Source organism: Mastigoproctus giganteus, chromosome 3 (assembly GCF_048544385.1).
Source record: "Mastigoproctus giganteus isolate SK-2022 chromosome 3, ASM4854438v1, whole genome shotgun sequence".
NCBI classification, from domain to species: Eukaryota; Metazoa; Arthropoda; class Arachnida; order Uropygi; family Thelyphonidae; genus Mastigoproctus; species Mastigoproctus giganteus.
In genome coordinates, this window is record NC_143577.1 from 240,659,114 (window position 1) to 240,685,347 (window position 26,234).

A 26,234-nucleotide genomic window follows, 5' to 3' on the forward strand; every position below is an offset into this window, starting at 1 on the left:
AATAATGGTGAAGTTAAACTGGAATTATTTTCTGACCATAAAGGCAGTTAATTTTGAAATTATACCAGGAGATCACACAGACTACATATATAGAAATTATTTAGTGCTTGAGAAATGTAATTAAGAATGAAGAGATATGGTCTGTGGGCAGGAATAATTGGAAATACTCTGTGGCAATGTTCCTGCTTATCACATGAAAGAATTACTGAATACCTTTCCAAACACTCCATTGCATATGAAGCTCTCTGGGTAGTGCTGGCAGGCTGCCAGGACAGCTAATGGGGTTTTGTGATTGATAGAGAGGAACTTTGCTAGCAGCAGTAAGGTGATTATACCTTTGTACAAGCCCATGGTTATGCCATATCTTGAGTACTATATACAGGACAGGAGGCCTCACTTTAGGAAGGATGTGGATCTGTTGGAATGGGTGCAGAGAAGAACAACAAGATTCATGCAGGTAGCAAAAGGGACAATAGGAAAGGCTTCAGTTTTGCAAATTGCTGTATTTGAAGACTATGCAAGCTATGAGGGGATCTGATTGAGGTATTTAAGGACTTGAGTTGATTGAGTAAGCTCATGTTGATGGCATTCTTCCTCTTACTGAGACTACACACATGAGGGGCAGCAGCATGAATTCAAATTGAGGAAGGGTGGTTGCAGCATAGATGTGTAGAAGTTTGTCTTCAGTCAGCAGGTGGTTGATTGTTGGAACAAACTTCCATCGGTTGTGGGAAGTGGGTAGCTTGAATAAATTCAGGGAAGAACTAGACAAATTATTGGGGGAGGGGAAGACAGGCAGATGATGTGAAAATGGTTTTTTTTTTTTTTTTTTTGATTAATGCTGTATAAGCTTGCAATCTTGCATCATTTGCCACTACTAATACTAATTGTTTTGCAATATCCTGCTTATCTGCTTGACCTTGTACCCAAGCTTAGCTTTATTGAGATGCAATAGCATAGTTATTTCAGGGCTCCAATGTGGTAGTATATTCTGAACAACACAATTATTGGTCTGCACAATCATTTTAAGAGTTTCTAAAAATATATGTGCCAGTGGGCCCTGACTACTTAATGTAGCATTGCTTGTACAATGTGATTTTTATTTTTTTTCTACCAACCTAAAAAATTCATTATTGACAACAATTTTCTGGAGAAGCAGAAGTTACGACAGCTACAACAACAAATGCAATCAAAGAAATTTCAAAAAAGTACATTAAGCTTTTAAAGCAAATAAAAATTCATTCCTGTAATTTTTTAATCCTACCTGGTTTAAATTAAACATGAAAAATTATTTTGAAGTTTTGTTTTTCAGAATCTGTGATGGTTTAATGGGGTGAGGTGGAGATTGGATGCTATTTTGGCTAATTTTAGTTTGATTCTTATCTGTTGACTCCAAATAAAATTTCTTTCCATATTACAGCTCACCATTTTGACATTATGAAAATAAAAAGAACATATCTGGGAAAATAACTATTTTAAAATACAACTCTGCCTTATCTTGGCCATTTAATTCATTATAACATGTTATCCTTCAGCCATTGAGTTATTAATTATTGGAACAAGCACATCCATAGTTAGAAATTAATTTTTTTTTTAAATTTTCAAATACTATTTTAAACATGGCAGCACTGTATTATTAATAGGAAAATAAAAAAAAAAAAAAAAAAAGCAGCAGCTCATAAGAAACTATTTAACAATTGGCAAAAGCATTGTTAGATCTTTAAAAGCTTTGCTTGATGAATGTCTGATCACTTCTTTGATTAAATAATTGTTATTTCAATATTTAAATTTTTGTCTTTAAACTGCATTACCTTTTTAAAGTGAATGGCAAACTGGAATTTAGTATTAGACATACAGTGCAAGGAAGCTTGCTGCTTTTGTTGCACTAGCAAAAAATAAAAAAATAATAAAAACCACTACCTTCTATGTTTCCTTGTTCACATAGGTACTGAACCACCAGACCTTCATATTTTCCAAAACAACAGCTTCAAATGAAGGTATTTTTAAAAATACCTTTTTTTATTTAAAGCACAAATACTTTTTTTTTTTTCTAGGAAAATTTTAAATAAGGGCTTGTTTCTAGTTTAAAATTTTTAGATCTTGAATTTAAATTATATATTTTTTACACTGCTCATAAGAGGGAGTTTGTATATTTATCTCAGATTATACGTAGAAATGGTATAAACTTAAAAGTGCCCTATTGTATAGTTACCAAGGTACCATGTTAACAAACCACACAATGCAATTGTAGACAGGTCGCAGTTTCAATCATAACAGCAGTGGTATTTGAGTAGCAGTACATTATGCAAAATTAAAATAATAATCCCTAGATCTATTGTGAAAAATATGCTGTTCGGTCTGAGGATAGCATCTTATAGGAAGATACAAGCACTTTCTTATAATCACAGTTCTTGCAGGCCTTAGCTGATGGAGAAAGTAGCATTTATAGTTAATAATGTTCCTAAGAAAATCTGAGATTATTTAAAGTATCAATTGCCATTTGGTGTCTCAAGATGTTCTTTTATTCCACAGAACCATGAACATGCAGTAATCATTTCATCTTCGGTTGTTAGCAATATAAAATGTTGCTGCTTGAAAAAAGCATTGAAATATAAGATAATAATGAGTTATAGTAGACCAGGAAAGTGACAGTTATGATTTCTGTATTAGGCATTTGTCTTATCCAAGTGTCTATCGTTATATGCACTAAATTATTGTACTCTTGTTGAATGCAGATACATTAAGCATCTCTTTCCCCAGAATCATATGGAATGTAATGCTGTTTGTTAATAAATAAGTAAATTGTGATAAGAGTGAAATGTAGTAAAATAAAAAAAATAATAATAATGACCAATGTGTATAGAATAGTATACATGTTGGTTATTATTATATTATGATAACTATTGTGCCCACAAACCTTCAAAAACGTATCCTTTGGCCTGCTATAAACTGTTGAAACTTTTGTATAGTAATATGAAATAGTGTTATAAATTACCTTTATGAAAATTAAGTTAGTTGCTCATTTTTTTTTTTTTTTTTCTTATTATTGTACAAATTGGATGTATCCAATCCTTCAGTATGATTGCATAAACCTGTGTTTTGTGATGTATCATTTGATAGTATATTTCTGATTGGTCTCCTCCAACTGTTTTGATGAGACAGCATTTCATATATAAAGCGATTTATGGCTATTGCAATTGAGGAAATGATTAAGCAACTTCTTAATTAACCATTACTTTCTACCATTACTACTAAACTGGCTGTTGAGAAACTTCATAATTCTTCTGTATGCATGTTAGTTGCTTAAAATAAACATTACAGACCATTTAATTTTTGTAATAACTGTTTTTTGTACAATCTATTAACTTGTTTACTAGTGCTAAAATGTGTATTTTTCAAGTTATTTTGACCTTTTTTAAAATGAAGCTCTCAAATTTTTAATATAAACTAAGAAGAAAAAGCATTCCCTTGAATGCTAATGTGAGTTACAACTGGATGAATAGAGAAGTTTTATGAATGCACAAGAGCTAAAGGGGAGGGATAGGATTAAAATTTTGTCCCCTTTGCATGAAAAGAAAGCTGTCTCTATCAAGAATTCTCTGTATCTAGTTGGAAGCAAAATCCAAAACTGTCATTCCTTTCTAAATTTATGCGTAGTTATGTAATGTGTAACTCCTTAGTTTTTCATCTTTTGTTATTGCAAGTTGGTCATTATAACAGTATTATTTTAAAAAGATATTAGAAGAAAGTAATTATAATCAGTTAACAGTTGTAAAATCATAAGTGAAAGAAAAACTTTACTTAACCATTATATTTTGCAAGGTGCATTTTCCCTTAGCCCTCATATGGGTAGCACAGTTTATAGAATCGGCCATCCTCCCCATACCAATTGGAAAAGGCCTCAGTTCGAATGCTGCTGATGACGTGATATGGGGCTTTTCCACAATGTGGCCTAGTTAGTTGGTCTCAGGTGAGGGTAGCATGGGGTTTTTACTCCCCAAACTCTGTTTTTTCATCCAGCAAACAAGAAATCGACCGCAGAACACATGCAATTTACAGACAGTATATATGGCCTTAGTTACTGATGCTCCTAAAACCCTAATACTACGACAACAGCATTTTCTCTTCATGTTCTAAAGATAATTTGAAATTAGTACATATACAGAGAAACTGATAGTAATAGAGCTGTGATGCTCAATACGTTCAACGTTGCTATCAATATTTGTAGAAGAATAAGAGAAATTTATCCCAGTATGATGTGTAGAACACTTCCCTATGATACTCTCCAGAAATTAAAATGAATAAAAGATTAATGCAAAATGATTACAGTAAAAAATCAATTGAATACAACTCAAAAATTAACTAAAATTCAAAAAACAATTTTAAAAAATTAATTAAATTAAACGTAAATTTTGAAAAATGATTTTCTTTGAAAACCGTTTTTCGAAATTTACATTTAATTTAATTGATTTTAGTTAATTTTTGACTTGTGTTCAATTGATTTTTTACTGTAATAATTTTGCGTTCTTTTATTCGTTTTAATTTCTGGAGAGTATCATACGGAAGTGTTCTACATATCATATTCAGGTAAGTTTCTCTTGTTCTTCTACAACTATACGGAGAAAAAAGAATTTGGTCACTTCCTAGGACTTCTGAAAAGGTCAGCAGCATGTAGGTGACAATATATTATTCAAGGGGAAGCAAAATAAGAGATTACGAGGGTGCAAGAATATTTGCTGATGCTATCGAGGCAGTGTTAGGTGGGTCGGAAAACTGCTAGCTTGGGGGGGAGACAAAGATGAATAGATTAACAGTAGCCACTGGCAGAGGTGAAAGAGATTCTTGCACTGCTTCTATTGGAATGAGCAGAAGCCTGAAAAACAAGATGCAGGATATTTCATAGACTGCTGGGAGTCATTGCGGTACAAGTAAACACATGGGTTGTGTTAGGGTAGCTAAGAATAGAAATAGGTGCATATATACTTGCGTGTACACCAATGCTAGGAGTTTAGTAAATAAATTTGATGAATTTGAGGTATTGCTCAAAACATCAAAGGCAGATATTGTTGGGATATCAGAGACGTGGTGTCACACAGATATAAGGAATGCAGAACTGGAATTTGGGGAGTACAGTGTCTACAGGAAGGATAGACTGGATAGGAAGGGAGGAGGGGTTATGCTATTAGTTAAGAAATACACAAAATCCAAGGAAGTGAAGCCAGTGGACATCGCTGGACAGTGCAGTGTCGAGTCAGTTTGGTGTGACATAAGAATTGGGAGATCAAAATTGAGAGTAGGAGTGTGCTATAGGCCTAATGACTCTGATGAGTATAATAAGAAACTGTACAGGGAAATAGAGTGGGCCAGTAAATCAGAGAGTCTTATAATGGGAGATTTTAATTTCCCAGATATTGACTAGAATTTGTGGGTTGGTCACTCACACACTAGCAAGGCTTTTGTGGATTTATTGGATGATTGTTATCTACATCAGCATGTTCGGGAGGCAACTAGAGAGAGGAATACTCTTGATTTGATTATCAGCAGTGATTCTTCATGCATTAAGAATCTGCAGATAAATGAACCACTAGGTGGCAGTGATCACAGTGTGCTAAAGTGGGATTTACTAAGAGGTAACTACCATTAGGGGTAAAGGGAAGGGTTATTGCTTTCGTAAAGGCGACTACGATGGACTGAGACAGTATTTAAATTCTATACAGTGGGACCAACTGATGATTTTACCAAGAGCAAATGCAAAATGGGAAGCATTCAAAGAACTTATCTTGGAAGCTACTAGGCTTTACATACCAACTAAGAAATATTGTTCAAGGTTTAGGCCTAAATGGATGTCAGATGAACTAATGAGGCATATGGCAGAGAAGAAACATGCATGGGATACATACAAATTAACACATGACACAGAAGCCTGTGATAGATACAAGTTGATCTGTAACCAAGTTGCAAAGGAGGTTAGGCAGACGAAGGCAGATTACGAGAAATCTTTGGCAATGGATGCAAAGAAAAACAGCAAAGAGTTCTTTACTTATGTAATCTCTAGAAGGAAGGGGGATGAATCAGATTGGTCCACTTGATATCGATGGTTCAACTGTTGATGATCCTGCTCAGGTAGCTAACAAACTAAATGAATATTTTGCATCGACGTTCACACATGAGGAGTTATTTAGCGAGGGTAATGCCAGAGGTGTATTCAACTCTAGCAGTAAACTAGAGAATCTTGTAATAACTGAGAGTAAAGTGGAGGAGAAATTGTTGAAGATAAACACAAGAAAGGCACCTGGGGTGGATGGGATCTATCCAGTTTTATTAAAGGAGGCAGCAGAGGAAGTAAACAAACTCTTAGCCATAATTATGAGAGCTTCCTTGGACTCAGGGGAGGTACCCACAGACTGGAGATGTGCAAATGTGACCCCAATTCACAAAGGAGGATCAAAGGCTGACACAAGTAATTATAGACCTGTGAGTTTAACTTCTGTTCCAGGAAAATTAATGGAGGCACTAGTAAAAGAAGCACTGCAGGATCATCTAGACAAGACTTCAATTATAATTCAAACACAGCATGGTTTTGTTAAGGGGAAGTCTTGCCTGACCAATTTGATTGGATACTATGATGCAGTCACAAAGGAACTGGATGCAGGGAATAACTTTGATATTATATACTTGGATCTTAGAAAGGCTTTTGATACTGTTGCACATGGAAGACTGCACAAATTGGAGCAGTGTGACATTGGAGGCAAATTGCTGCTGTTGATAAAGGGGTGGCTGAGGGGGAGAAGATAGAGTGGTAATCAATGGACACTGCTCGTCGTGGACTAATGTTATTAGTGGAGTCCCTCAGGGCTCAGTGTTGGGTCCATTATTGTTTTCTGTATTTATAAATGATATTGATGATGGTATATGAAGCTTAATGTCGAAGTTTGCAGACGGTACAAAGGTAGGCAGGGTTGTCAAAGACACTACTGACACTATGCTGCTGCAACAGGATCTGGAAAGGTTGAGCAGATGGGCTGAGAGGTGGCAAATGAAGTTTAACATTGACAAATGTAAAGTACTACACATGGGAAACAGCAACCCCAGAGCAACGTATCAACTCTGTGGTACTACACTGACAGTGGTAGAGAATGAAAGGGACCTGGGGGTGGTTGTGCAGGCAGATATGAAGTTCTCTGAGCAGTGCAGATGGGCTGCAAGAGTAGCTCATGGTGTATTGTCAATGATATATAGGAATTTTTCTAGCAGGGATAAGGAGGTGATTATTCCCTTGTATAAGGCAATGGTCAGGCCACACCTAGAGTACTGTATACAGGTCTGGAGGCCTCATTTCAAGAAGGATGTAGAGCTGCTGGAACGAGTACAGAGAAGGGCAACTAGATTAGTAAATGGAACAAAGGGGTGCTCTTACGAAGAAAGGCTTATGTTTTGCAAATTACAGTGTCTGGAGACTAGGCACCAGCGAGGTGATCTGATAGAGGTGTATAAAGCCTTGAATGGTTTGAGCATGCTCAATGCTGATGAGATTCTTCCTCTCGCTCAGAATAATCACCTGAGAGGGCATAAATTCAAATTGAGGAAAGACAGATGTAGGATAGACGTGCGAAAATTTGCCTTTAGCCAGCGGGTGGTTGGTTGGTGGAACAGACTTCCATCCCTTGTCGTGGGATGGAAGTCTGTTCAGCTGGTTTAAGGCTCAGCTGGACAGGTATTTCGAACGAACAGAGGGGTGAAGTGGAAGTGGGTTTTTTTTTTGGCTGATGCTGCATAAGCTTGCTTTCTTGCATCAAATGCCTCTACTAATGCTAATTATTTAAATGACCAAAAGAGAATTTACCATTATCATTTCTGGCAAAGTGATTCAAGAATGCGAAACTTATCAGTCATTAAAAAAAAAAAAAAAAAAAACATTCCATGTGATATTCATGTATTGGCCTATACAAGAGTATTTAATTTAACATCTACAGCAGTATATTTCTAAATAAAGTATGAGCAGACATAATTTGGCCTCAGTAGCCCTTTTGTCATTAAGCCAGATACTAACAACTCATTCCATGTACTAAGCCTTTTAACTTTAATTATATGTTTCTGTTTATGTATCATCTAAATGCTTATTCAGTTCTTTAAATTTACACAAGAACTTCACAAGATTATCTGGAGCTTTTCCACTATATTATAATTTCTTTCTTATATATTACTATTATTTCATAGTTCATAGAGCACCTTCCTAGTTAATATACTTGTGCTTAGAACCGAGGTTTGCTCTACTATACTTTGTACTGTGTATAATTGTGTGTATTCCGAGTTCATTTGGCTGGTTCTAATGAGGGAAAACCTGAACAGGAGGCACTAAAAATTGTGCACCACTTTGCATGAAACTAGCTCATCCTGGAAAATCTAGAAAATATTTCTCTTGTTCACTTCACTTAAAAATGAAGAAAGCACGAGGAGCTTGTGCTATCTTTAAACTTATATGCAGTATAATAAGGGAAGCATCAATGGACTCAGGTGAAGTGCCAGAAGATTGGAAATGTGCAGATATCTCTCCTATATTCAAAGGGCTGAGGTTAAACCAGGAAACTGTAGACTTGTAAGTCTGACTCTGTTAGTGCTGGGTACTCTTGATAGAGACAATGTTGTTTCAGCAATAATAGAATATTATGAGGTGATCACAAAGGAAGTTTATTCAGGGAATAACTTTAATATGTTCAAATGAGTGGCTTTTTTTTTTTTTTTTTTTTTGTACAGAGTAACTTAATTAAGATAAAACTCACAATTTGGGGGCCATCTTGTTTACTGGGCCGGGGTGCCTCAATACAGGTTTACAGAATACTATGAATCAACAGGGATTACCTTTATTTTAGATATTGGAAGCTTCTTTTCCAACTCTCCTAGTCCAACTCGCCAATAATTCATGGGGAAGGCGATATCAATTTTGCAAAACATGTGGGACATCTTCCCCACTGTCAGAACTGTAGTGTTCAGACCGTGTGGTCTCAACAATGAGCACTCAAGACTTCTGTCTTCAAACACCATACCTCCGGCAGCAAGGAAACCATTACGTGGATTGGCATAAAATTAGATTTTGAAGGTCTAAACGGCTTAATAAATATGGACCGATTTATTTCTTTTGGTCCTGTAGTTGGACTTTAGAGTTAAATTTAGGGGTCTAAAAAAAAATTGGATGGGGGGGGATTATTCTCTACATTCCTTAAGTCGGACTAGAACTTTTCGGGGCGTCATGTTCACAGGAATAGAGCAACTCACAATTCATTTCACAATAGAGGCGCCTCCGTAGCCAGGTGGGAAGGAGCAGCAGTACGTAGTACACGCTTCTTGATTAGACCGGGGTTTGAGCCCGTCACCACCAAATACGGAGGATGTGGAACGGTCAAGGAATGACCACCGCATATCCCATCCCGGAGCAATATGGCCTTAGTTGCCAATGCTCCTAAAAACCAAACAACAACAACAAAACAACTTCACAATAGAAATATACTGTATATTGCTGACTGACCTACATGAGCTACAAAGCCATGTTTCACAATGCTCATGTCTTAATTCTATTACAACTACTTAGTAGTATTAAAAATAAGTTAATCTAAAAATTTTATTTTAATAAATTATTTTTATTTGGATTTATTTTGTTTTAATTTTTTTTATTAGCTTTTTTCCAAATGTACTGCAACCACCTCTAGCAATGGTTGGGAATACAGTGTTCGAGTTCCTTGTCCATATAAAAGTATGTAAGAAACCAATAAGGAAATATAATATGGCATCACCCTCTTCAATTACTGTGAGTTTGCCTGGAACTGATACTCAGGATGCTGAAAGGAGGAGGTAACCATATTTTGTATAATTTTCAGACATTTAATGAATGAGTAAATAAAGAATTGTTTAATGATAACAATTATATCCTTTGTTAAAGTATAATAAATAAGTCAACAAAGAGTGCACTGACTGTGTAACTCTAAGTAGGTGTGTTTAATACCTCCTATTCATATTATAAAAATATTTAATTCCTTTTAAATTATTTATGATGTATACATATACATATTATAACAGAATCAGGCTGTAAAATTATTGCAAAAGGTAGTTAACTACATTATCTTCTTCTTCATCTGCCTGATGACTGAATGCTGTTCAGAAAGTTTTCTTTGTGTGTGTGTGGGGGGGGCAAAAAACAGGAATTTGTTCGTTTGTTTTAGTAAAGTTGCTGTGCATCTCTAATGGATGATGGAATCCCAGTATGATGAAAGTCACACTTCCTCTTACGATTGAGTAACCAGATGTCATTAGCTCATTAGACAATAGGTTTGTATGAAAGAGCCACTGTATCTCACTGTAAAAATATGCAACAGCTACAAATATGGTAAGTTGGTTACTACAGTTAAAGGGTGTATACACAAAAACAAAACAAAAAAAATAATTTTAGAAATAATACTCGCACTGTGTGTTCTGTGTTTCTGTCTATTTTGAAATAGTACCCCACTGCTTCTTTACAGAATTAAAAAAAAAAGTACAAATTCAGATATTCTAGAAGATAGTCATCTTCTAAGCATGTAGATTTGTTTATAGAATACTACATATGAATATAATATTATTATGACAAACATCAGGATACACATGTACATATTGCATTTGCTTAAATTTGGAAATACAAGGCCAGAATTAAAAATATTAAGAACTACAAACTTTCTTAAAGTTTAAATCAGTTAGCATTAGTAGAGGCATATAATGCAAGAAAGCATGCTTATACAGCATCAGCCAAAAAAAAAAAAAAAAAAAAAAAACCCTTCCTATTTCACCCATCCATTCACTCCAAAAGTTTGTCTAATTCTTCCTTGAATTTATTTAAGCTATCAACTTCCACAACTACAGATGGAAGTTAGTTCCAGCAATCAACCACCCACTGGCTAAAGGCAAATTTCCACACATCTATTCTGCAACTGTCTTTCCTCAATTTGATATGCTGCCGCAGGTGTATAATCTGAGCAAGAAGAAGAATCCCATCAGCATTGAGCTTGCACAAACCATTCAAGGCCTTTTACACCTCAATCAGATCACCTCGCAGGTGCCTAATCTCCAGACACTGCAAATTGCATAATTTAAGTAAGGGTATCAAATCCATGTGTTACAAGTTGCAGCTCCGCTGAACGAGAAGTTTTTTAGCCATATTTAGCCACTTTATTAACCAATTGTTACATCAAATTATTTTCTATAAGTAGCTTATAGACCTAGTCAGGATTGTTAGTTTATTCTGAATTGAGACTGAGAGATTTGGAAGTTAATTAATACTTAAGTGTCCGTAGATTTACCGTTCGTAACTTGCTGCCATTGTTATATTATACGTTATATCCCGAACTAGATAGCTTTAGTATAGTATATAATATAATATTGTCAATTAATCAGTAAAATCTATTAATTTTGTTAAACTTCGTTGTCAATTAAATTGTACTTTTAACTAAATACATATAACGGCTTAGATTACAAACGTAACATAATTAATTAATACATAACTTGATAAACGGAACTCGTAGATAATACTCGATACTGAAAAATATATATAGCGTTATAACTGTGTTGGGATACAAGTTTAGGGTTATAATTTTATACTGAAATTGAAATTTTATTGAAATTAAATCGAAATCATCATGACTCAGATCAGAACAGCAAGGCAAAAGGCTCAAGCTAATGGGAGTGCTCTGGCTCAAAAGAGAACTGGGGGGGGGGGAGCAGTTGCCCTCTGAATCACAGCCTTTTAAAATGCACTGCTTGCATGATGTTTGTGGAGCAATCGGGTACAGGACATGATATTGCCATGGGGGATATCTTTGTGTGTGTGCGCAATGCAAGGAATGTAACGAAATCAGGCGACAACTCAGCGTTATTATAGGACTATATGAGAGCTTGAAGAACAGGGTGGATGCCCTCGAAGGATCTATATTGAGGGGCCCATCAAGCTCTCAGCTGCCCACATCAACGCCAGAGCTTGCACTTGGTCATCACGCAACACAGCGGCAACCCCCAAGGTAGAATGCGCTGGTCCCACAGGAACTAGTAGTTGCAAGTGACTCTATTGTCAGGGAAACGGGGAACATGCTTTGTAAAAAGGATAGGTGAAACAGGATCAGGGTATGTCTGCCAGGGGCAAAGGTTGACGTTGTAGAGCGGATATCATCCTTTAAGGGCACAAAAGGTGATATAGTTGTACACTTTGGCACTAATGATATTAAGAGTAGGAGACTGGCAGAATTACTTAACAAGTACAGGTCACTGTTGAAAAAAAGCCGTGAATTAGGGTTGAATTTCAAAGTGTCTGCAATTCGGCCCAGACACGTTAGGAGGGAGTATATGATGAGAGCCTTGTCGATCAATTCGACTCTGGAAAGATTGTGCAAGGCTAAAGGGGTAGGATTTTTTTCAGCCTGGTCTGTACTTGTTAACAGGAGAGACTTCTTCTACAGGGATGGGATACACTTAAATAGAAAGGGTGCAAGAATATTTGCTGATGCTATCGAGGCAGTGTTAGGCGGGTCGGTAAACTGCTAGCTTGGGGGGATACAAGAACTAATAGATTAACAGTAGCCACTGGCAGAGGTGAAAGTGATTCTTGCACTGCTTCTATTGGAATGAGCACCAGCCTGGAAAACAAGATGCAGAATATTTCAGAGACTGCTGGGAGTCATTGCGGTACAAGTAAACACATGGGTTGTGTTAGGGTAGCTAAGAATAGGAACAGGTGTATGTATACTTGCGTGTACAACAATGCTAGGAATTTGGTAAATAAATTTGATGAATTTAGGGTATAGCTCAAAGCATCAAAGGCAGATATTGTTGGGATATCAGAGACGTGGTGTCACACAGATATAAGGAATGCAGAACTGGAATTTGGGGAGTACAACGTCTACAGAAAGGATAGGAAGGGAGAAGGGGGTTATGCTATTAATTAAGAAACACATAAAATCCATGGAAGTGAAGCCAGTCGACATCGCTGTACAGTGCAGTGTCGAGTCAGTTTGGTGTGACATAAGCATTGGGAGATCAAAATTGAGAGTAGGAGTGTGCTATTGGCCTAATGACTCTGATGAGTATAATAAGAAACTACAGGGAAATAGTGGGCCAGTAAATCAGAGAGTCTTATAATGGGGGATTTTAATTTCCCAGATATTGACTGGAATTTGTGGGTTGGTCACTCACACACTAGCAAGGCTTTTTGCTGATGTTTTCTACATCAGCATGTTCGGGAGGCAACTAGAGGGAGTAATACTCTTGATTTGATTATCAGTAGTGATTCTTCATACATTAAGAATCTGCAGATAAAGGAACCACTAGGTGGCAGTGTTCACAGAGTGCTGAAGTGGTTTATTCAAAATCCAAAGCAAATTCAAAATGGAAAACATTCAAAGAACTTAACTTGGAAGCTGCTAGGCTTTACATACCAACTAAGAAATATTGTTCAAGGTTTAGGCCTAAATGGATGTTAGATGAACTAATGAGGCATATGGCAGAGAAGAAAAATGCATGGGATACATATAAATTAACATGCGACACAGAAGCCTATGATTGATATAAGTTCTGTAACCAAGTTACAAAGGTTAGGCAGGCAAAGGCAGATTATGAGAAATCTTTGGCAAGGGATGCAAAGAAAAACAGCGAAGAGTTCTTTACTTATGTAAACTCTAGAAGGAAGGGGATGAATCAGATTGGTCCACTTGATATCGATGGTTCAACTGTTGATGATCCTGCTTAGGTAGCTAACAAACTAAATGAATATTTTGCATCGACGTTCACACATGAGGAATTATTCAGCGAGGGCTATGCCGGAGTTGTATTCGACTCTGGCAGTAAGTTAGAGAATCTTGTAATAACTGAGAGTAAAGTGGAGGAGAAATTGTTGAAGATAAACACAAGAAAGGCACCTGGAGTGGATGGGATCAATCCAGTTATATTAAAGGAGGCAGCAAAGGAAGTAAGCAAACCCTTAGCCATAATTATGAGAGCTTCCTTGGACTCAGGGGAGGTACCCACATACTGGAGATGTGCAAATGTGACCCCAATTCACAAAGGAGGATCAAAGGCTGACACAAGTAATTATAGACTTGTGAGTTTAACTTCTGTTCCAGGAAAATTAATGGAAGCACTGGTTAAAGAAGCACTTCAGGATCATCTAGACAAGACTTCAGTTATAGCTCGGACACAGCATGGTTTTGTTGAGGGGAAGTCTTGCCTGACCAATTTGATTGGATACTATGATGCAGTCACAAAAGAACTGAATGCAGGGAATAACTTTGATATTATATACTTGGATCTTAGAAAGGCTTTTTATACTGTTGCATATGGAAGACTGCTGCACAAATTGGAGCAGTGTGGCATTGGAGGCAAATTGCTGCTATGGATAAAGGGGTGGTTGAGGAGGAGAAGACAGAGAGTGGTAATCAATGGACACTGCTCATCGTGGACTAATGTTATTAGTGGAAGCCTTCAGGATTCAGTGTTGGGTCCATTATTGTTTTCTGTATTTATAAATAATATTGATGATGGTATATCAAGCTTAATGTCGAAGTTTGCAGATGATACATAGGTTGGCAAGGACACTACTGACGCTATGCTGCTGCAACAGGATCTGAAAAGGTTGAGCTGATGTGCTGAGAGGTGGAAAATGAAGTTTAACATTGACAAATGTAAAGTACTACATATGGGGAAACAGCAACCCAGAGCAACGTATCAACTCTGTAGTACTACACTGACAGTGGTAGAGAATGAAAAGGACCTGGGGGTGGTTGTGCAGGCAGATATGAAGTTCTCTGAGCAGTGCAGATGGGCTGCAAGAGTAGCTCATGGTGTCTTGTTAATGATATACAGGAATTTTTCTAGCAGGGATAAGGAGGTGATTATTCCCTTGTATAAGGCAATGGTCAGGCCACAGCTTGAGTACTGTATACATGTCTGGAGGCCTCATTTCAAGAAGGATGTAGAGCTGCTGGAACAAGTACAGAGAAGGACAGCAAGATTAGTGAATGCTGCAAAGGGTTGCTCTTACGAAGAAAGGCTTAAGTTTTGCGAATTACAGTGTCTGGAGACTAGGCATCTGCGAGGTGATCTGATTGAGGTGTATAAAGCCTTGAATGGTTTGAGCGTGCTCAATGCTGATGGGATTCTTCCTCTTGATCAGAATAATCACCTGAGAGGGCATAAATTCAAATTGAGGAAAGACAGATGTAGGATAGATGTGCGGAAATTTGCCTTTAGCCAGCGGGTAGTTGGCTGGTGGAACAGACTTCCATCCCTTGTCGTGGAAGTTGATAGCCTAAATAAATTTAAGGCTCAGCTGGACAGGTATTTCGAAAGAACGGAGGGGTGAAATGGAAGGATTTTTTTGATTTTTTTATTTCGCTAATGCTGCATAAGCTTGCTTTCTTGCATCATATGCCTCTACTAATGTTAAGTATTTCTTGTTAAGAGCAATCCTTTGTTCCTCTCATCAATCTCGTTTTCATTCTCCGTACTTTTTCCCAGCAGCTCTACATCCTTCCTAAAATGAGGCCTCCATACCTGTCGTACCAATTCTGACTAAAGGCAAGGATTTTGGGAAGATGACAGCAAGATGGGTTGTGAATCATCTGGTTATGAGTCACAAAGCATTCATACACAGCTGAAGACAAAAAAGCTTTTGTTAGCAATCCATAACACATACAGTGATAAAGCCAATACACTTTGCAATGGAATCAAGAGGGCATTTAAGTAACTAGAATTTGCAACTGGTGATAACAATACTGTACACACACACACACACAATTGCACGCAGATACACACCTACACACATTAATCTTAAGGCTAGATGTTAACTGGTTAAAATATAAACTAATGAGTAGACTGACAATAAAAATATGAATAATGCAAAAATAGAAAATTAAGAAGAATAATTTGTCTTGGCCATAGTCTTAACTATTTTGGATAGTTGTTAAATATAACCTTTTTTTTTTTATATATCTATATCTATCTTGACATTCACTTACCTCTTGGCATTTCACATGCTGATGCTTCAACTTAGTCACTGAGTAACTTAGTATGCATTCACTATAGAATTTGTCTATACATTTAAATGAATTGGCAAATCAAGTTATAAACTAGCCAAGCCAATTGTAATAAGTATCCTCTGTTTTTTATTAGGCCCATTTCATGTTGATTGCTGGTAGTGATGCAACCTTTTTAGTAAAATAGTAATTTATATAAAGTTTCATTATTAGCCCATCTGATCACAAAGAATTGTGCAAAAATATTTTGCATATTTCATCATTTTTATATAAAAAAACCAGAACCTGTTTTTCCTTTCTTATGAAAGAGTTAACATTTTAACATAACTTTGAATATATTGAACTTATTGATATGCAATAATTCCCATGAATTTAACGTCTAGTTTTTAATCCTCAAGCTGTTAAGTTTAGGGTATGTCCTGCGTAGTGTACAATGTATAAGCTCTTTGGACTAATGAACTTTAAAATCTTACTCAGGAAAATTAAATTTTGAATTAAGTTAATTTAACTCTCTAAAAGTTAAATTTAGATAACTAACTTTTATTGGTTAGGAAAGGACTTGAGAAACTCATATTTTCTTAAGCATATGCTCTAGTTTGTTCAGTTTTTGATATTTTTTCAGCTACAGGCTTGTAGAACTTCATTTCTTTAAAAATTACTGATCTGTCAATTTTTCATCAGTTTTAGATTTTCATAACTTCCAGGTTTCTAGAATTAATTTTATTGCCGATTCATTGTTCTTCACCTCTGTTAATTGGACCTAATTAAATTATATTGAACTAATTAGCAGAAGCATATGATGCAAGGAAGCAAGCTTATACAGCATCAGCCAAAAAAAAAAAAAAGTAAAAATAAAACTTTTTTTTTTTTGTTTCTTAAGATTATCATTGATTTTACTTATATATCAGCTTCTTTTTCTTCACAAGCCAAATTACTTTTGAACTATGCAATCTGCTTTCTAAAAACTGTCTTGGGCTTGGGTAAACTAATGTGACCTTGGTGGTAAGAGAACTGATAACCCTGCCTGATATGAGGAAAAGGAAGTGCTCTTCCTTTTACTCATATAATATTAGTGAACTGTTACATTGGAAACATAATTATTGTTTATTGTATTGAATTGTAATTATTGTATTTAATTTAAATAACTTCAACCATCAAAATATTAATTAGTGATAATCCCATATAATTCATGCCTGTAATTTCCATTATGGCTGAGCTTTGTTTATACTATTTTTGTTAATATCTAGAAAAATAAATTACATTTAATTTGATCCTGGTTAATATGTATGTAGCACCTTCCACTCTGAGATTAGTGATGCACTGAGCACGCTTACCACTACTTTCAGACAAATATTGCAATATACCGACTTGCTTGCATTTTCCTTTATGCCTTCACATTTTTATTTGGTTTTATGCTATTATAAACTTATTGGATGCATTTGTGAATTTGATTTTCTTTCCTGCTGATGGCAATGAATTTTTTTTTTTTTTTCAATTGAGAGATAGTCTCCAATCATCTCCAATAAAAATGGTTTCAACTTGAAGTATACAAAATGTCATAATGTTTTCAGAAAAAATTGATTTGGAAAATTTTTCCAATAAGGAAGTTATATGATTATTTACATTTAAGAATGAAAAAAATTTGTCCTGTTTGCTTATAATTATAGCTTACATAATAAGTAAACTTCAGGGAATCCAAGAAAGAAAAAAATCCTGTGATTTTTTTTTTCCATTTACATATTGGGAAAAACGTATTGCTTAGAGGGGATTACCAAAGTTTTAAATTTTTGCCAACACTATTAAAATTTAAGTTTAATTCACGTTATACGAGGCATGGCAATAAATTTCCTGGAGTAGTGCAATAAAAAGAACACAAAGTGAAGGAGCTCAAAAATAGTTTTATTTTTATCCAATTTAGGAATTGCTGTTCTAGATATTGGAATGCCTTTAAGTAGCTAATGAGGAAAATACTTAATATATCATCAGTATCTTTCATGGCCATTTTTGTAACTTCTTCAAAACAATTTTTTTTTTTTTAAATTGATTTACAATCTAGGAATTGTTGTTTTGAAGTCATTTTGTGCAAAGCTGGTGTTCACATTCAACAAGTGCAGCTGCAATTGCTTTCCAGAATAAAATTTATACTTGATGTGAATTTATTTATTTATTTGCACAGGGGTGGTCAAATTTTCTGTGCAGTGTGCCACATGTTGAAAATGTTTCACGTGCCACCAGGAAGTGCTTAACATGGATCCAGAAGTTTTAAGAATCTGTAACCCCCACCTTTCCAATCTGTGCCTAGCATCATCAAATGTTTTTACTAACTATATAAAAGAAATTTAATGCTAAGTGCTTAAATAAAAAAAAAGTTGTTTATAAAATAAATTAATATAGGTTAAAATTAATTGATGTCACGAGGAGCTCACTAATGTCTTGCTTACCTGCACTAAATTGTTGCAGCAGTAGTAGTACCCCATCATGTTTAGCATAACTTTATTTAACTTGAATGTAATGAATTTAATTTGTATCCCTTTAGATAGTTTAACTGTAATAACCCAACATTGGCAAAACATGACGACAAGTTGTAGCATTTAATACTAACAGCATAACTGCCATTTTAATATTAAAACGTTAGATTAATTCTTTTGGTTTATTGCTATTTATAAATAACTTTACTTTGAACATTTATAATTTCAGAAATTTTTTTTATTTTTTCTGTTTTAATTTAATATTTTATTGTCCTTAATAGGCAGATTGCTCTGAGAGCCCTCAGCGAACGATTAAGTAAAGTTGAACAGACAGCTTGGCCATCTCTGGTGGATGAAGATCCAAAAAATCCAGCAGAAGATAAAAGCAAGCATGTAACTATAGCCATCCCACCAACTACCACATTATATTCTGAATCTTCACCTCTTTCAGTAACCCCTATTTCAGTAATGTCAGGTGTCAGTACTAGTCAGAAAATTCAAGCTACAATACCAGCTCCCTCTCATACATCACCAGTACCACCACACTCCTGAAATCAACTTAAGAATGGTGTGTATCAAAACTTTGAGTAGAAAGCCTTAAAATGTTGTTGGAATACCTCTCATTACCATCATCATCATGTTATCATTCCAACCAGCAGATACTGACATGATACCAAAAGAAGGAATATCATTGTTGTTTGAACCTAAAGAAAGTAAAAAAAAAAAAAAAATACTTAACTGTGTCACTTGTGATTTGTTTTACCAGTATACCAAATTTTGGAAGGCACTGATTGCTTTTTATTGCTGTAATAGCAATATTTTCTTTTTAAAACAAGACTGACCTTTGCAAAACAAAAGAGTAGTATTGTTGAGCCTTCAGTCACTGGTCGGATTTGTGATGTTCTGAGTATATTTATCTTCACATTGTAATTTCTGTATGTTTTGTTAAAAAGATGTGAGATTCCAAACTTCCATAAAGTGCTTGAGATATAGATATGCCACAAATTCTGTCAGTCAATATAAACTATTTTTGTATCTAATACACAGAAATTAAGAGACTGCACTAGCCAAGAAAGTCTTATATAAAGATTTTGTCAAATTAACTTTGTAGTGTTCTTATTTGCTCATTTTGTAAATATTATTTAAATACTTTTCAATCTTTTGATTTGTGCAACTAGACTTTGTGGCTAGAAAGGAATTTCTGCATTTATTTTTAGACATTGTTCTGCACTCAGATTAGACACTCCCCCCCTCTCCCATTCCCTTTGGATATGAAAAAACTTTTCATATGTGGGTTTATTTACAATGAAAAAAGAAAAATATTTATCAGCTTCAAATATTGAACAGTTAAAAATATGCATAAAGTGGATGTAATTATTCATGTACAAAACTATTTAAGATAATTGTAAAATATATATTTGTTCTCATATCATAGTTGAGAGTTAACAGACAGTTTGGGTTGTAAGAATTTTAATAAATAAAAGTTGTGAAGTTGAATAAAGTTGTGGTAAAATTTACCCCGAGTAGTTACTATTCAAATAACAGATAATATACAAATAATACTGTATTTGATAAATATGCTGTAGAAAGCAGTGTTCTAATACTGAAGCCCCCAGGTGAGTATTTTGATTTTGCTTTTAAAATCTTTAAACAGTATTAGAAATGAAAAATTTTGAATTTAATACTGCCTATTTTGTCTTACTCTGTCGTAGTTTAGTTGGCATGATACATTGCCATCTTCTACTCATTTTAAATGTTCTTGTTTATACTCCGGCACGACCACCAGGTCAGTGGAGTTTATAATAAATCAGTCAATATAAATGTTAATCGTATTTAGCAGTCACGGACTTGAACCCGGGTTCACTCATTGAGCGTGTGCTATTGCACTCGTGCTCCCGACCACCCGGCTACATTTTGAAAAGTTTCTGTACAAATTGGAGCATGGTGGCATTAGGGGAAAGTTACCACTATGGATAAAGGCAAGGGGTGTTCTAGTAATTCCAGATAACATACCAGTAAAGTGGTACTATGCTCAGAGTGGAGAATAATGAAAAAGACTGATAATTGTACCATCTAATGTGGAGGTCTGAAAACTGCTAGGAGAGCTTATGAGATCTGTCAGTGATAATAGGAATTTTGCCATCGGGGACAAGGGGATGATTATACTGCTGCATGAGGAAATGGTTTTGCTGCACCTTCAGTACCATGTACAAGTCTGGAAACCTCATTGTAAGGACCTTGATCTGTTGGGATGAATAGAAAAGAGCAAAAAGATTAATCAGGGGTTAGAAAAAGGTTCTCTTACCAAAAATGAGAGGTGAATTTGGAAACTGGGCACTTGCAAGACCTGACTGAAGTACGAGTGTTGGGGGAGGGCTCAAAAAAGATTTGTATTCACCCAGGAGTAGTGAGAGAAAGATAATTCTTTATTTTTTTGATACTTTGAAATCTCTGTAGCAACCAAGCAAATTTTGGTTTCCATCTGACAATTCATTTTTTTATTTGCAGTGCTGAATGAATTAAATTGTTAATGAATAAAGGAATACAAATAAATGGTTGCTGTTTATGGAGAATGTGCAACAACATTGGTTAATACCAATGTTGTTGCACATTGGTATTAACAGTTTAAATGTGAAAGAACCTCAGTGCACGATGAAATCCCAAGATGCCTAGCAACTACTGTAACTGAAGAGTTTAAAAAATTGAGGTATTAATCCTGGCAGATCACAGTATTAGCATCAAAGAACTAGCTGCAGAGCTCCAAATTACTGCAGGGTCTGTGAAGGGCATCCATCAACAGTTGCATGAGTAAAGTGTTTGCTAGCTGAGTTCCCAGACTTCTGACTCCCTACAGGAGGAGGAAAAGGTACAATATGCACGTGAAATGTTGATGTGCCAGGAAAAGCAAGAGTTCTTTTTTTTCATGACTAGTTACCATGAATGAAACTTGGATCCATCACTGTGGTCTGAAACTAAAATGTGAAAACAGTGGAAGTATTCAGAATCAATCTCTCTCTCTCTCTCTCTCCTCCTCCCAAGAAAAGGTAGCGGTGCAACCAAGTGCTTTCAAGGTGATGCTGTCAGTTTTTTTTTTTTTTGTAATCAGCATAGTGTAATACTAACAGATTACCTTCAAAAGGGCTGTACTGTGACTTCCATGCTCCTCATAATGCTACCTGCTGCTATAAAAGAAAAATGATGGGGAAAGCTGTCAAAAGGTGTGCACCTGCTCTACAATAATGCCCCTGCACATTCCTTGCATGATGCAATGAGATGTGCTGATGAATGTGGATTTGAAATATTGTTGCATCCTGCTTATTCCCCTGACTTTGCATCTTCAGATTTCTTTCTTTTCCTGTCTTTGTGGAAAACACTTTGCTGGTGAGTTGTGAATTAAAGGACAGTGCCAGAGGACTTCTAGAAAATTGGTCTGCAGAAGTATCGAGAGGGCAGAAATGTGTCATTTTGTTTCGTGACTTGAAGAAGTAATACATGGTTTGTTTCAACCAATTGCAACTACTCATCATCATCAGCCATTTTCAATCCACTGCAGAATGAAGGCCTCTCCAGCAACTTTCCAGTTCCTTCTGTTGCAACTGCTACTGGGTGAATATAAATCTTTTTTGAACCCTGTATATGTGTGTGTTAAGCACCAGAGCAACTAAGGCTATGGGGCATCAGTATATTGTGTTTGTAAATTGCATGTGTTCTGTGGTTGATGTCACTTTGCTAGATGGAAAACTGAATTTCTGGTGAAAAAACCATGCCCCTTGCATGAGACTAACTCAGCCATGGGAAAAGCCCATAAAAATTACTTGCATCATTGATAAGACTTGAACCCAGGCCTTTTCATGTGTTATGGACCTGACTGAAGTGTTATGACTTTAAATGGATTGAGTTAATACTGACAACTTTCTTTCTCTTTCTGAGGTTATACCCACGAAGGGACTGGAAATGAATTGTTGCAGGTTAGATGTGCAAAAATTTCCCTTCAACCAGATAGTGATTGTTGGACATTATATATTGTCTGGGTTGGGTCGGCCTTGGTTGCCTCTGTGAAAATTCTAGACCAATGCACCCACCACATACACATATGGGATTGAGTTGAGGAGATTGACAGTGCAATTTATCTCCTTAAAGCATCCCAGGCATGCTTAGTTGGATTAAAGTGGAAAGTCGTAATTCTGAGAATGAATTCAGGGAAGTGGTTCTAGATAAAAAGGTGTTATGTTTCAATCCAATATGAAATTTTCCAAAAAGTGTAAACAGATGGCTAGGAAGCACGTATTGTGTCCATGATGTATAGGCAAGTCTGGAATCCACATCTAAAAAACGACAGAGGGTTCAAAGAAAGAAGAGTACAATGAGGACAAATCAATACACATGAACATATCTGAAGAGGTGTGGGCTGCAAAGGTTTACAACTAGACATCTGAGGGGAAGATCTAATTGAGGTCCAAAAAAGTGCTGAAGAAGTTTATTCTCCCTCTTAGGCAAAACTCAAACCAGGGGAACAAATATAGAATAACAGAAGGCCTTCGCAGATGGCACATAATAGCTGCTCTTCTCATACCAGGTTAAAAAGGCCTGTGATTCAAATCCCATCGAAGATGAGGGAGGAAGTTTTTTTTTTTTTTTTGTTTTTTTCCCATAGAATTTTACTGTTTTCCTCCAGTAAACAAGCAAATCAACTGCAGAACACACAATTTACATATATAACGTATACAGCATAATATGGTCTAAGCCATTGATGTGCTTACTAAAACCCAACAACTCATGACTGGCAGATTGCCATCTCATCTGCTTCCTATCTCTAGTTGATGGATCTGTCAACTAGAGATAGGAAGCAGATGTATCTATCTTATTTCATCAGATTTACAGTATTATAAAGCATCTGTCTTCACCTGCATTGGAGAAAGATAACCAAAGGAGTTCAAGAAGTGGGCACCTTTCCTTCCAGGCATTGGACCAGTTATACAGCTCCCCAATACAGGATGTATTACTCCTGTGTCTGGCATTTCTCCAGATGCACATACGGTTGTAAATACATCTCAAATAGAAATGTGATCCATGATTAAAGAATGCCATTCTTGTCCCCAATTTGTTCTGTATCACTGAAGTTGATGAAATGCCATCACAGCCAAGGATTGCGATAGTGCAGCTCCAATTCATGCAGTCCTCTGCTAATCATGCTCCCTGACAGTGGTGTAAACATAGACAAGAACAGCGTTACAACATTGGAATTCTCGACGATTAGGAATAAGCTGTTTCCAGTTGGGTGGACTGCATCATGTCGTTCTAACCTTCTAATGCCATAAAGACATTTCCGACTGTCTTCCTCCATTCATTGTTGCCAATAGCGTCAAACTGTTCGGAAAACATGATCCATGCTCATAGCGATTTGCTGCATTGATCATTCATCTTCCGATAGTTCAATGATCCAATCCCTTTTAAAGTCTATCAGTGTTAAAGTGACTGCGCACTCTTAGGTGGTTATCTTCACCATTATATTTGCCTTCTTACGTTAGACCCATTTTTATAGACCCTTGCACCTTGAAATTCATATAACAGAAGATGCATTATTGATGCATCTTCTATTATATGAATTTCCACTGTGCAGATCAGCTTAGGCCCTTGCTCGTAGTGCAATAGCTATAATTCCCCCCCCCCTCTTCTCTGCATCAGGTGGAAAAAAGCCCAAGTTGGAACCCGTCAATAATGTGAAGAATTTATGGCTTTTTTTTTTTTTTTTTTCTCTTCATTCCGAGGTGAAGTAATCAGTTTCAGACGAGGGCAGCAAGGTTTTTAATCTTGGAAACACCGGTTTTTCCTCCAGAAAAGGTCAGTTACTGGAGAACACTCAGTTTATGAACATGATGTATGTGGATGGCTAAGATGTTCTCTGATAACTCTAAATGATATTTTTTTGGTACTGATCAGTTTGTTATGATAATCAATATACAGGGTGTTTCAGTTAAACGTTTCAGAACTTCTAAGAGGGGTAGGGTACATCCTGACAACTCGAAATCATATAGCAATGTGGGGTCGGAAATGCTTTCCTGAAGCGGTGTTGTACACAGAAGCACCATAAAGAAAAGAGACCGTAAGTGAGAAATCGTTTTAATAATACATGAAAAGAAGCAAAAGGTACATGGATTACCGTAGGTACATGGATTATCAAGTAGATAGGTCTAACCGGACCTATCTACTTGATCTTTCTGCAGCAAGTATTGCCACAACTTTTGAGAGATGAACAGATTTCTGCATCGACGCAACAGACAATGTGGTTCCAACACGATGGAGCCCCTGCCCATTATAGCGGAGATGTTCGTAACTACCTGGATGTCACATTTGGTCAACAGTGGATCGGACTTGGTGGTCCCGTGCGTTGGCCTGCTCGGTCACCCGACCTATCATGTCTTGATTTTTATTTCTGGGGTCATATGAAATCGCTAGTTTATGACACCCCTGTTGACAATGCTGAGGAGCTGGTTGCAAGAATCGCAGTAGCTGCCGAAGAAATTCGAAATTCGCCTGGAGTATTCCAGAATGTTCGGATGTCCATGCGTCGGAGATGTGAGGCGTGCATTGTAGCCCGTGGAAGAAACTTCGAACACTTATTTTAATCCATGTACCTTTTGCTTCTTTTCATGTATTATTAAAACGATTTCTCACTTACGGTCTCTTTTCTTTTTATGGTGCTTCTGTGTACAACACCGCTTCAGGAAAGCATTTCCGACCCCACATTGCTATATGATTTCGAGTTGTCAGGATGTACCCTACCCCTCTTAGAAGTTCTGAAACGTTTAACTGAAACATCCTGTATATATATATATATAGCTAATTCATATTTAGCTTCAGAGTTCTCAATGTGCGCTAAGAAATCAACCAAAGCATCTTCACAAGATTTTCCAGGTGTGGAGCCATACTGTCTAGAGGATATCAAGTTTTTTAGATGTCAACAATTCAGAGACTCGTAATGACATAAGCTCAAATATTTTCCCCAAGAGAGTCAATGGGCGGTATGACCTAGGGTCCAATTGTGGCTTCCCTGGTTTCTTGATAAGCTTTAGTAAACCTATTTTCCAATCACTGCGAAAGACACCTTAAACTAAACATTTATTATACATCAGAAGTAGCACATTTGAAAACAGCTTGTGAAACCTCACATTGAAAGCATTTTCCAATAAATCCAGTTCAGGGCTCTTATTAATCTTAACTTTCTTTATGACTGTCAATAATTCGTCATGTAAAAATGGATCTGTAGCCGTATTTGTTCCATATTCACGATTTTCAGATCTAATATCCAATTGTAATTGAGTGTCATGTGTGGAATCATCCTTTGGCAATAACTGATTTAATATAACTTCAATGGACTCTTTCCAACCAACGATCTCATGATCACCTTCCGTAGCTGTTCCAAAAACCTCTTCAGTTCGCAGTTTACTTCTAGTTATTTGAGAGCGTAACCCCATGGGTCAACATTCCCCGATTCCTGAACAAATTGCTGGCATGTCGATTCATGCAATTACAGACAGCCTGTACCACCCAATATATTCGCGCAACAATTCGCTCAAAGACCACGGTGGCTGACTCCAAGTGAACAGCGAGTAATTTTGTACAACTTTTTCAGGCATCCCTGCAGGACGTCAATCTAGACTTTAAGGCGTCAGCAGGGGTTAAAGTATATACCCACCACGGGTCTCCGCGGTAGCACAGTGAT

At 36.3% G+C, this 26,234-nt stretch overlaps 1 protein-coding gene across 1 annotated transcript in view; it reads left to right on the forward strand.

The window, feature by feature from the left end:
* LOC150088948 (transmembrane protein 115) overlaps nt 1–19,229 on the forward strand; it is a 35,031-nt gene extending 15,802 nt beyond the window's left edge. The window contains exons 2-3 of the mRNA XM_090370365.1: nt 9,673–9,846; nt 18,793–19,229. Coding sequence (XP_090226491.1) covers nt 9,673–9,846; nt 18,793–19,063 — 445 coding nt within the window. The 3' untranslated portion in view covers nt 19,064–19,229. The remainder of the gene's footprint in view (nt 1–9,672; nt 9,847–18,792) is intronic.
* The last annotated feature ends 7,005 nt before the right edge of the window (nt 19,230–26,234 follow it).